The 12,349-nt window shown below is 35.9% G+C and overlaps 1 protein-coding gene across 2 annotated transcripts; it reads right to left on the bottom strand.

The window, feature by feature from the left end:
- Positions 1-2,856: 2,856 nt before the first annotated feature.
- On the bottom strand, positions 2,857-6,738 carry LOC113276257 (bifunctional TH2 protein, mitochondrial-like). 2 transcript variants are annotated; one of them, XM_026525837.1, is made up of 8 exons: positions 6,327-6,738; positions 5,937-6,193; positions 5,729-5,840; positions 4,562-4,806; positions 4,412-4,432; positions 4,012-4,300; positions 3,616-3,867; positions 2,857-3,463 (listed from the first exon to the last, which is right to left on the bottom strand). In XM_026525837.1, exons 4-8 carry the CDS (start codon positions 4,655-4,657, stop codon positions 3,291-3,293), a joined length of 831 nt encoding a protein of 276 aa, XP_026381622.1. In that variant the 5' UTR covers positions 4,658-4,806; positions 5,729-5,840; positions 5,937-6,193; positions 6,327-6,738; the 3' UTR covers positions 2,857-3,290. The 2 variants fall into 2 exon arrangements, with proteins under 2 accessions (XP_026381622.1, XP_026381621.1); XM_026525836.1 differs by having other exon boundaries at positions 4,012-4,432.
- Positions 6,739-12,349: the final 5,611 nt, after the last annotated feature.

Below are 12,349 nucleotides of genomic sequence, written 5' to 3'. Positions count from 1 at the left end.
TAAGTATCTTCTTTGTCCAGATCCTGGTAAAAATGGCCCCACAATATCTAAGCCCCACTTTCCAAAGGCCATACACTGTTGAAGATGACAATGGTGCTCCAGGTGCATGTATTTTCTTTCCATGCCGCTGACAATCTTCGCAACGTCTTGATATTTGTTTTGCATCTTCATGCATATATGGCCAGTAATAACCTTGCATTTTTGCTCTATGTGCCAAAGATCTTCCTCCACTATGATTGCCAGCATCCCCACTATGTAACATTTTGCACCTTTTCTCCTTCCTCTCGTGTCAAACATCTGAGTGATGGTCCATTAAAGGATTTTCGGTATAAACACCCATCTCTTAATTCATAATTCGTTGCACGGATTTTTAACTTGTGTGTTTCCAATCTATTTCTTGGTGTTTCTCCTTTCGCCAAATATGCATGAAGTTCCATTCTCCAGTCTGCGATATTGTTCATTTGTTCTTCTTCTTCATTGTCTATTATCATCACGTCCACGTCTTCTTCTTCTTTATTGATTGATGGTGACAGAAGTGTTTGTATTTTTATGCATCTCGCAGTTGGATCTGTCATCATGCTTGAGATGAAAGTAAAAGCATCTGCGAGTCTGTTATCTTTTCTTGAAATGTGCCTCCATTTTATTTTTGGGATTTTCGCTGACAATTCTTCAACCAACTTATTATATTTCTTCAAGGATTGTTCATTTGTAGTATACTCTCCCTTTATTTGGCGAATAACTAGCTGCGAATCACTAGTGATCCTGGCATTTTCTAGTTTCATTTCTATTGTGAATTTTAAGGCATGTATCATAGCTTCATATTCTGTTTCATTATTAGTGGATGCGAATTCCAATCTGAATGAAAAAGCCATTTTTATTCCTTCTGGCGAAATTAAAACAATTCCTTCATAATGCTTTGCTTCAATCTGGTGACATAATTTCGCATTGTCAACATCTCCTCTGATTTCACTTATCCCATTTGGAGTGGGGAATTTAATACATTGATGCAACGTTGATACCACAACTTTTATCGCATGTATCCATGATCTTCCTAATAACATATTATATGGTGATTCCATATCCACTACGCACAATGTTACATGTGTTTTGATTTCTCCAAGTGGAATTCGTATCACTATCTCTCCTTTAGGTTTTGTTGTGGATTTTCCGAAGCCGTGAACAAAATATGTTGAACTGGACATTTCTTCATCTTTAAATCCCATTCCCCGGAATGCGTGATAAAATATTATATCAACTGAACTTCCTGTATCAATTAAAGTTCTGTTCAACATCCATTCTCCTGTGGATTTTATTGTTGTCTCCTTCTCTTTTCGTGTAATAGGCACTGTGATGACCAACGGAGATGTGTGGTTCAAATTTTCTTTTGGTATTTCTTCCGCCATGAATGCAATTTTTTGTTTTTCCCAATCTTTCAAGGGTGATGTTTTTTCTACTGCCATAACTTTCTTTCCTTCAAAATTTCGTTTATGTATTCTTCCTTTGATGTTTTCATGGAATTCATTAATCACGCTTTTTGTTATCATATTACACTCCAATCTTTTGCCATTTTCATTAATTCTATTCATCTTTCTTCTAACTGATTCACTGATTTATTTAATCACTTTCTTGATTTGAATATTCTCAATCAACAATCTTCAACTTTCGATCTTCAATTCCCTGTTTCTAGCGCCATTATGTAGTTGCAGGAAATCCTACACTACACCCCTCATATGATTTCATTGTTGATCAACTCATTTTTAGGTTTATATTCTTAATTTTATTGATTAATTTTTGAATGTTCTTACAAGAAAGATAAAGAAGTCAAGAATGATCTCTGTTCTGAACTTTCTCTCCTATTTACTTGTTTTTCAAAAAAGATCTCTCTCATCTTTACAACTTGAATGACTATTTATAGGGAAATACATAATGGATGACAGCTAATTCTGTCATTTATTTTCGGATATGGCTTGCGACATTCTCGCAACCTTACAAATGTTAATTTCGCAAGTTCTCTAATCTTCGCAGGAATATCACATCCTTCTCATGATCCTAGCTGACGTCGTTTGTTATATTCTTCCTGAAATTGTTCTGCGACGTTATTGTGTTGTGCCTTTGATAATTTCGCTGAGACATTATTGTTGCGAGATTCTGATCCTACACAAAGGTTATTTTCACATTCTTCTTTGGTCTGTCAGAGTCAGAGCTCAGCCGACTCGTATAAAGCCAAAGGCCCAAAACCACACGTCAATAAACCTTGAAAGTATAAGGAAACGGGGGGAAATCCGAGTTGGGAATAAAACTAGGTATAAGCGATGATTCCGCAGCTTATTTCTTTGCAGGAGCTGGGGGGTGTTGCATAAGAACTTGTTTGTTTGCAGCTGACTCGGCGTCTGAATCTGAGTCAACCCCTGACTCGGACCGAGTCAGCAGTCAGACCGTTTGTTTTCCATTTTGAGTCAGATCTGACTCGACCTCTGACTCAGACATAACCCCTGACTCGGACTCATTTGAGTCAGGTAACAAAATACCCCTGACTCATGGGACCAAACCACTGACTCACTTATTTCCGAGTCAGATGAGTCAGATCTGACTCAAAACAAACGTATCGACTCAGATCCAGATGAGTCAGGTGATTTCACTCAGATCCAGATGATTCAGATCCAGACGACTCAGATGAGTCAGGAGTAAACAAACATAAATAAATTAGTCAACTGAGTGACTATTATTCAGTGCGGCCAATAGTACAGTATTATTCCGTGGTGCTGGGACCTAAACAATGACGAATCATCTTTACAGCTTACCTCAGTCTACACAGTACAGGTGATGCTGATGTTAAAAATATGTTGAAAGTCAAAGTCAAAGTCAAAAACAAAAATCTGCATTAAATCTTGCTCCTGTAGGGTATTACTGCAGTGTTACCATTTCAAAGAAGAAAGTAGAACAGATACCAAAATCTATCTACAACAGATGCAAAAACCAAAAACACGAAACCATTTGGAAGAATCTGCATCGTCATTCGGACAGTTTGCTAAATCACGACCAAGAATGAATGCATGTATTTCAGTCCAACTTGCAACTGTGTAAAGAGTACCAGATAGACCACCTCTCCAGACATTAATAGGGTTGCCAGTTTCGAAGAGTTTTTTCTGTTCCTTGACCACACCAGCATACAGAGGTACAAATGTAATACCAAAGTGATTTCCCACCTTAATTAACCTTTTGTTTGATCCAATCACAATGCCGATATCAGCTGTAAGCAGGCATAGCAAGTCACTAACTGAGTCACCAATCTAAACAGTACGGGCACCGACGCCATGTTTACTTGCATACTCCTGCACCATGTCCTTAAAATATTTAAGTTTAGCTGTAACAGACTGATGTGCCTGACGAGTTACTTCACCCGTAAATATTCCATCTTCATAACTGAACTCATTCCCGTCTACTCTCAACATGTCTAAACCACCTGTAAAAAACCATAAATATTTTCGCTTAATGAGTATCCATGCAAGAACACTTCAGGAATAGAGGTTTAGACCAACTCCTACATCAACTGAAACCTATTCTCATGACCAAGACCTTGCAAAGAGACAAGTTGGACGATGGCATAAATAGTACCTGAAAGAGCTGACCTAGTTAGATCCCCACTCCAACATGACATTACATTGACAGATACATCCAGGTTGTTCACCTTCTCAAAAAAGTCCATGCAACCATTATGACATATCATACATTTACCAGCTTGCTTTATGTCCTCCAGGCTTATGCCATTCAGTACACCAGAACCAAATATTCTTGAAAATGCTTGCTCCTCAGGAGATGAGAGCTTCACAAACGCACTGTAGAGTCCTTTATAATCAAAACTAACAGCTGCAGAAAAAAAGAAAACACAAGATTAAGATTTGATGGTCAGACATCTATAAAGTAAGCAAACACTTGCTCTCTTTCTGTTTAGTTCAAAACGTTCTAGATAATTTTAACATATCAATTCATGATTCAATTGTCAGATCATACCTTTTTTACCGTGCATGATTTTTTTTATGAACTCACGATTCTCCGAAGAATACTGCTCGGAAATAAGCTCCCAAGTCTTCCTCAAATCTAGTGATGTAATCTGAGGAAGTGTGTCTCTATCCACACCCTGCAGTTGCTGATCAGGTTTTTGAGCAAATTTTTCAATGTTTGCTAATACTTTCAGAGAAGCCACACTGGTACATGTAAAATCAAAATCCACAAATAGCATCAGACGTTCCTCCTTAGGATCAAGCTTTGTATGTATTGGGATGATCAGGGTTTGCTCAGACTGTCGAGAAAAAAAGAAGTCCATTTCAAGTGTCAGAGCATGACGATAAAGCCTTTCTACGACTTCAATCTCTTTCTGGGCCAAAGAGTTGCACAGCTTATCAAGCACTACCTCAGCATGCAGATATGATGCCTGAAGAGAAATGTAAAAGAGGTTCAGAAGCTTCTTTTATGCAAATAATATCAAAATGATTCTTAAAGTCTTGAGAAGTATTTGAAAGGTGAATCAAGGAAAAAGATCAGTGACTAATGATCAACACACCTCGAAACTTTCTTTGATCCAAGGACTACCACAAGGACTGACAAGTTCCCGCACCGCCTTACTAATAAGAGCATTGGTTCTCAGGCTTGGCGTCATAGCACCAAGAGTATAAGCAGGAATTTTTGACTGCTGTATTGGAATATCACTAACTTGTACTTTACCGGAAGCAGTTGCTAACAAGAACTCTTTATATTTCACTGTTGCAGGGTGAAGAGCAGTCTCTTTTGTAGGGTTTAACCCAGTTTCTGCACAAGGAGAATCTCTTCATTATATACAACTATAAATTCTTTGAACGCTCCGAAAATCATGCTTACTGGTAAATGTAAAATCAGATGCGCAAAGATAATCATTAAACAATATCATGAAAACCGTAAAAGTACACAAGGCAACGTTCAAAACATTTAGATGCAACATTTCCTAATAAACATTTAGCACTCAAATCGTGCAGGAGCTTGAAGAACAAACTCGATTGAACATATCATTTAGAAAGGCGAACACTTCTTAATTCACAAGGACAGTGATCCATTTCCATCTACTGCTTATTCAGTTATTTGTGTAGAATTACATTATCATATTTATTATACAATTCTAATGAATTATATACACTGAATAAGCTTTAATTACATTATCATATAGATCATCCACTTATTCCTTTCTATAAACTTTTATGTAAGCAGGTGAAAACACTTAAGATAAAAAAAAAAAAAAAACAGCTGCATTTGATCTACATCTACAATTCACGTTTCTTGTTGTTATTCTCAGGGAAAAAAAGCGGCGGCACTTGTTATTCTCAAGGAAAAAAAAGCGGCGGCACTTGATTCTCAGTAAACAGACCTAAGCATACTAATCTGATGCCAATTAAGAAGTGTGGCAACAAAGATTTCCTTCTAGGATCTAAAACTGGATTACCCATTGCGTTATAACATTACATCTGACAGAAATGGCATAAGAATTTCATAAGAAAAGAAGATGGTTCCTAGGCATCTATGATGTGAAGCTAAATGATACATTATCAGAAGCAACCTATTTCAATTAGCCTAACCTAGTAATCTTGCAAGAAAAAGAAAGATGGAATTCACCAAAAATCTTAACAAAATCCTACTTAGAATCCTATTTCAGCATAATCAATAAATCATTGCAAGAAAATGGAATCCTCATAATACTTACTTGTTGAAAAAAAGAATTGTGCCTTTCCAATTCTTGCTTCACATTATTACTCCACCCTAAGAATGCAGCCTTATCAGAATCATCAACACATTTATCTGCTGCTAACTTGTACCTGAGTATGTACACCAGAACAAACACACACATCAAAATCAATACACAAACGCGAGAAAACCCAAAAAAAATTAATCAAGAAAAGGTTGAAACTTACACTTCCAGAAAAGTGTTCAGCAAGTGTGCATAATTAGCAACGTATTGATTAAATTCTTTAAAATCTAAACTTCCAGAAGCAATGTGAACAAACAAAGGTGAATATAAGAAGTACAGTACTTCACTAGTACAGTCTGTCCATAATAGTTCTGAAATACTAATCTTAGATTCTGATGATTCTTCAACTTCTTTTGATGATTCTTCAACTTGTTTTGATGTAGACATGTTGTTGATTTCTTCAACTTCTTATGATGATTCCTGTAATGTGGAGTAGTAATAAGCAGAGAGAATAAGAGAAGAAGATATGTTTTCTTGATCAGCTTCAAGAACTAACAAAGAATCCAAGAGAGCAACAAGTATTTATAAGGAAGAAGAGGTTTAACTAACTAACCTGAAGAAGCGCCATTTGTACCTCGGCTGCACCAAGATTGTCCACCAAGAGGCTTGCTTAGCCTTAGCCAGCCTTAGCCGTATTTCATACATTGGCTGCCGCTGCTGCTGCTGCGTGATTTGCTCTGGGTCGTAACGAGGTTGAATCATCTCTGCTGGTGTAGGGAGTTTTTCACTCTTCAAATTATAAGTAGCAACACCACCCTTGATAATCAAATTGGCAACTAAAAGCTACTACAAGTACTCAAATTAGAAGAAGCGATGCATTTGTAACCCTGAAATCACATCCAAAACCTTAATTGTAAAGAGAAACGATGCGAGTTCTGATAACATTGTCTAGATACGGTTAGGTGCCATAACAACACCGATTTGAGAAGGTGATGGGAAACTCTATAACAGAGAATTGGGTGACCTAAAATACCTTGAGATAATCGCTTGATAAAAAGGAATACAAATGAGGTTCGAGTAAATGGATAAGAACAAGGAAATAAATACGGAGACGAGTTTGTACTGCTTGGGAAAAAACCGGGGAAATTTTGAGGGCCGGGCCCGGGAATCATTTGACCTTTAGATGATACTAGATGTAAAAGCCCCTTAGATTTTGTGTGATGGCAATCCTCAATTAATTAGTGTTAATTTATTTATTTATTATTACAAAAAACTAGTTGGAATGCTAACAAGTTAAGTTCCAACGACATACTACTACGTTAGTTGAACAGGTTGTCGTGCTAGCATACCAGTAAGTCTTATGAAGAATCAATTAAGGGAGTTGAAGTGGAATATGGGGTTGATTATGTCGTAAGGAGGCAAGCTAACTTTACCTTCAATGTCAAATTCTACAATATTGCCCCATTAGGGACTGGAACCTGGGATCTCATGGAGCGCGTTAAATTTTTAATGAATGAGAATGAACAGCTGAACTAGCTACCTTTGTTAAGTGTTAAGGATTTGATTAGATTAAGGTAGCTTTAGAAATCAAAGTTAATCTTTTTTCTTGAGTCTACATCTAGGTACCCATAAATTCCTAATTGGAAGCTATTATTTACTGTTGACGACTAGGAACTCATGAACTTTTTTAAAAGGAACTCATAAACTCCCGGCCGTAAAATACTTTACGGCGGGGAACTCATGAAATCATAGTCGTTAACTAGAATTTGCGGCTAGGAATCCATGATTACGTCATAAGTGAGCCTACGTCTAGAAAATATTAGCATCGGATGGGAATATGCTTTGCAATACACAGTTTACGTTATAGGAAAATACTTGTTCGTTTTGTGTTCATATTAACATACAGCTAGTTGGCTAGGAGTTCTTCATTTCTCAACCGTAATAAACTTATAATATAAACTTAGGGATAAGTTCATCAATTCCAAATGGAAAATACAAAAATATCTAACTTATGGCTGGGATTCCAGCCATAATTTGTTATTTATGGTTAATAGTTCATCCATTCCTAGACGTAGGTAATTCTGGAACTGCAAACTGAATCCTGATTTCATCTGATTTAACATATTTAAGCAAGAAAACTGGTGAGTTTTTCGAATCTCATTTAATAGAAGTTGTTTCTGGAGGATTAACTAATGTTTGAATTTCATAATTGATCATTTTTTCATTTTGTCGTGGGGTTTATCATCATCTTTACTGATAAAAAAAAAATAAGAAGAAAAATTGGTTTTAGTTTTGTTTTTGTTTTCCGATAATTATTAAACTAATGTTTAATAATGAAGGAATGGAAAGTTGGACATTTGATATGAGGTAGGTATTCCCAATCCGTGTTTCCCACATTCGAATCTTATGCAGTCCTCAAAGAAAAAAAGTCATGTACTCCCAATAATAGGTTTCCTAGGGAAGTGACATGGATTTGAACTTTGAAGGAAGGTACGTAGGGACGGGCTCGTTTCACTGCAATTTTATTTGAAAAGCATTACTTGTATACTCATTCTTAGAGCAAGAATTATAGAATGAATGTTAAAAACACTCGTTCACTTTCAAGTCCAATGAGTAATACCATTTCACGGTTCCTCAACTTTCAAATACAATAAGTGATTATGTATTCAATTCACTTTAGATTTCTTAGGATAGTAGAGGGCCCAAGATACATAAGGATTTTTATGGATAATAATTTTTATTTATCATGGTATATTATGGTTTTTTGTTGAAACATAGTATTTTCTCCCATGGATTTATAAGATAATGTTGGTCATGACTTTGTGTATTAAAAATAACATTCTCCCTCATTAACTTGCACATTTCCTCCTTTAGATTATTGCATTTTCTCATTCATCTCCATATGTTGGACTTGTTAAATTACCTATTCAAACTTTGTCATTTGACTTGTGATGAAAACTTATATGAAACTGTTTTGAAATTTGTTTGGTATTTCAAAAATCTAATTTTATCTATATAAATCCAAATTAATCCATATTCAATCCACTATAATCGAAAAGTATATATCTATAAGTATCCATGATTCTTTTTAGAAACTTAATAATCCACTAAATTTAGGCAAAACTATATATCATCTATTTGTATCCATATAAACCTTGATCCTATATAACCTTGTTAAGGATGTGTGAGGATTTTAATTGAGGGATAAAATCATAAATTTAAACCCTTTTTCTTTACAAGATAAATTTAGATGTAAAAATAGTTAATTGGAAGATGCGGGCAGTTGACCCACTAATTTGGCTCTACCCTTTGCAGCAATATGTACGGAGTTGCATTATATATGTAGTACATGTTTGTTCATTTACTTAGTTGAATTGGGTAAATAAAAATTTTGAGCGATGTTGTCGTATTTCAGTCCTCATTTTTTTCTTGTTTTTAAGATCTTAAGTATGTTAATCAAAATATTAAATACACGAGTACTCACAAAAATTATGTTCGCATGAATATGAAAAAAATTGTATGAGAAAACACACAAAGTAGTTTGACGTTTATTTTGCATGTCAGGTTGGTATAGCTCGGTTCATATATATAAACTTTGATCTTTATCTAAACGGAACTAGAGAAACAAAATAATTCATAAAAACCAATCGAAATCAACTCTTTCACCAGTACATAATAAATAAATGAAATTTAATTCAGTATTTGGAAATATTTGGGAGGTTGGAGTAAACTGTAATGTGGAAACATTGTTGATAACACCCAATATGGTGTTATTCGACCACTTGCTAACTGATAGAACTAAAACGAGTATCTACAATGATAACTGCAAGTGCATAGTGCCAATTGTGTAAGGTGCAAATACAGGTCGATCCTCAGGGACTTGGAGGGTGTAAAGTTGAAGCTAGAGTATTACTAAAATTGATTTCAAACTGAGAGTAACCAAAGGGTGTTTCTTGGGTGTCGATACGACTAAGAGATTGGCAGTGATTAAAGTACTAAAGCAGAATGTAAATCAAGAAGCAATAATAGTTTGTAAACAAGTAGATGAGGGGTACTAGGGTGGTTGAATCCACCTCCTAACCTTTGCTAAGTCAGTTCAGTCTCAATATTATTCTTGTCCCTTGTAATGGACACCAGTCAAGATGCAAGTCTGATGTTTATCCAGGGTAACCTCAAGTAGATGGCCTAATATCAACTAAGGTAACTAACCCCTAGAATAAGCTGTCTTCTTACAGCACAACTTATCACACGTTAGTTTAGTCTCTTAAGCATGAGCTGAAGCACAATATAAAGTTATTCAATCTACCTATGTTGCATAGCAAACAAAAGGTGAAAGAAATATACTGCAACTCACTGATTAAACCATTCCTAACTCAGTTTAAACTCAACAAGAATAATGATCAAAACATGAATAACATAGCATCAAATTAAGGGTTTCATCTAAACCCTAGCAAAAGTAATTAGAACATGATGAACAGGATGCAAACACAATGATATTAAACTAGAAAATTGATCCATCTAACTTGGATGATTGTTACAGAGAAACAAGCCCCTAGTTATACACAAAATACCCTCCATCCTTCTTCAATTCGACAATTAATAAGAACCCAATTCACCAACAATACTCCATTGAATTTCTCTGCCTTCAATTTCTCTACAACTTCATTAAATCGATGTTCCCCCAAATGTACAGCTAACCCTAACTCGACCTCTCTAAATATTATCTTCTAGGGTTACTTTTCTTGATAAGAATAGAGATAAGATGGAGAGAGATGGAGAATTAGGATTTAATGGTGGCGTTAATGGTGGTGAAGCTGTGCTCAGTGTACGTAGGAGAAGGGGTAATGGAGGTGCTGGAACTGCAAATGGAAGTGAAGGTGAAATGAATGTGGCGATGGTTCTGTTGTAAGAGTTACCGTTAGATGACAAGCTGTATCAGATCCGACGGCTTAGTTATGGAAACGGGTTTGGATCTTGGGTTCTCTACCAAGCCCACTGCTAGGTTTAGGCTTTCCAAGAGGCTTGCGGAGCGAGTGCAAACGGATTGCGGAGGGTCTTTACGTGAAGTTTCTTCGCGCTTCACAGCCTTCTCGCGGGAGCTTTGCGTTGTCTCTCTTCCGAAGTCGCTAGTGATCATTCCTCTGCTCTTTTGGCTTCCCATTTCATCCAAGCTTTATTTAGTTCCTAAAAACACAAAATTAATCAGTACAAGTTTTTATTCTTGAAAACAATGAAAACACAGAATTTGGGATAATATATGATTTTAAAGCGCAAAAGATGAGTTAAATGCCAATAGAAAGGTGTAGAGATATGCAATATTTGGCAGTCATCAAATACCCCCAAACCTAAATTTCACTTGTCCTCAAGTGAAACAGAAATTAAGAAATCCTAATTATACCACTGTCGCTGGTCTCTAGAATGCATTTAGCGTATGCACTAAGCCTTTAAACCCCTAGGTGTCCCTAGTGGACGAGTTGTAGTCTCGTGAGGGTTTACCAGAGGTGTACCCACAAAACCTTCTCCAACCTCAGAGCGTAATAGAGTCCCAAGCATCCAATGAGATATGAGGATATAGAGTTTCTGCATGCTAGTAATAAGAAGTTAGAAATCCAAAAAGAATGTATTCTCATCCTTAAGAGTTGAGCGAGAAATAACCATACCATATGAAAGAATTCAGGTTCGAGAGTAATCACAAGCCTCGACTTCTGCTTCACCAATAGGGTTTTATGATAATTGCACTCAAAAAGACCGCTTTTTTAGTCTCTCATGTGTGTAGATAGGAATAAAGAGAGAAATCATGCATACATTGAATGGTAGGAAGGAAAACCTTCCGAAATAATTTCTGGAGACTCCACAGATTTGTGGGAATAAGAATCTTTTTCTGATGATCTCTAAGAAAGGAAATCAATCATTAGTAAGGATGGGAGTACTCACTTACCTTCACATCCGATCGGAAATCAGCACCACTCTCACAGCATCCATAGAAACGTCTTCAATCTTCGGTCTTCGACTGTTGATGATGAACTCTTGAATTTCTTAGAACCTTGACAATTTCTAATTTTTTTCTTCAATTTCCTTGTTGCTTGGAATATCTTCTTAAATTCTTCTTCTTTATCATGGTGTTATTTAAACAAAACTAAGAAAATAAACTTTTTCTTTTTCTTTTTTGGACGCATAACAAAATAAATAATGAAACTACTAAATCCATGGATGAAGGGCTTTATCTTCACAACTTGTATTGTCTTGATTTCATAAACTTCACTAATTCTCATCTTATTTTCTTTTCTTTGCTCTTGTAAAATACGTCTTCAAATGTGTATAAAATTCTGCTCTTTGTACTGTATCTTCACTTTGAATAAGAATTTTACTTTTTCTTGGATTGTTGCTTGTAAACCTCGGATATTTTCTTCATAGAATATGACGTTGCTTTGCTCGTTGATGATGATGTGTTTCTATGGATCTGTTTGATGTTGTTGAGAGAGAAAGAATGGTGTTAACTACAAATCAAACTACAAGAAGGAGTTTTCATCTTTACACATCATCCTCGTGATTGATAAAAGTAGCACACAAGAGATCAAAAATAATGCTGAAAGTGGTGCGAAGTTGGGTAGCTCACCATTCCTACCCGGAATTTAC

The sequence above is a fragment of the Papaver somniferum genome, chromosome 4 (assembly GCF_003573695.1).
Source record: "Papaver somniferum cultivar HN1 chromosome 4, ASM357369v1, whole genome shotgun sequence".
Taxonomy (NCBI): Eukaryota; Viridiplantae; Streptophyta; class Magnoliopsida; order Ranunculales; family Papaveraceae; genus Papaver; species Papaver somniferum.
This window is presented reverse-complemented; position numbering and strand designations above follow the sequence as displayed.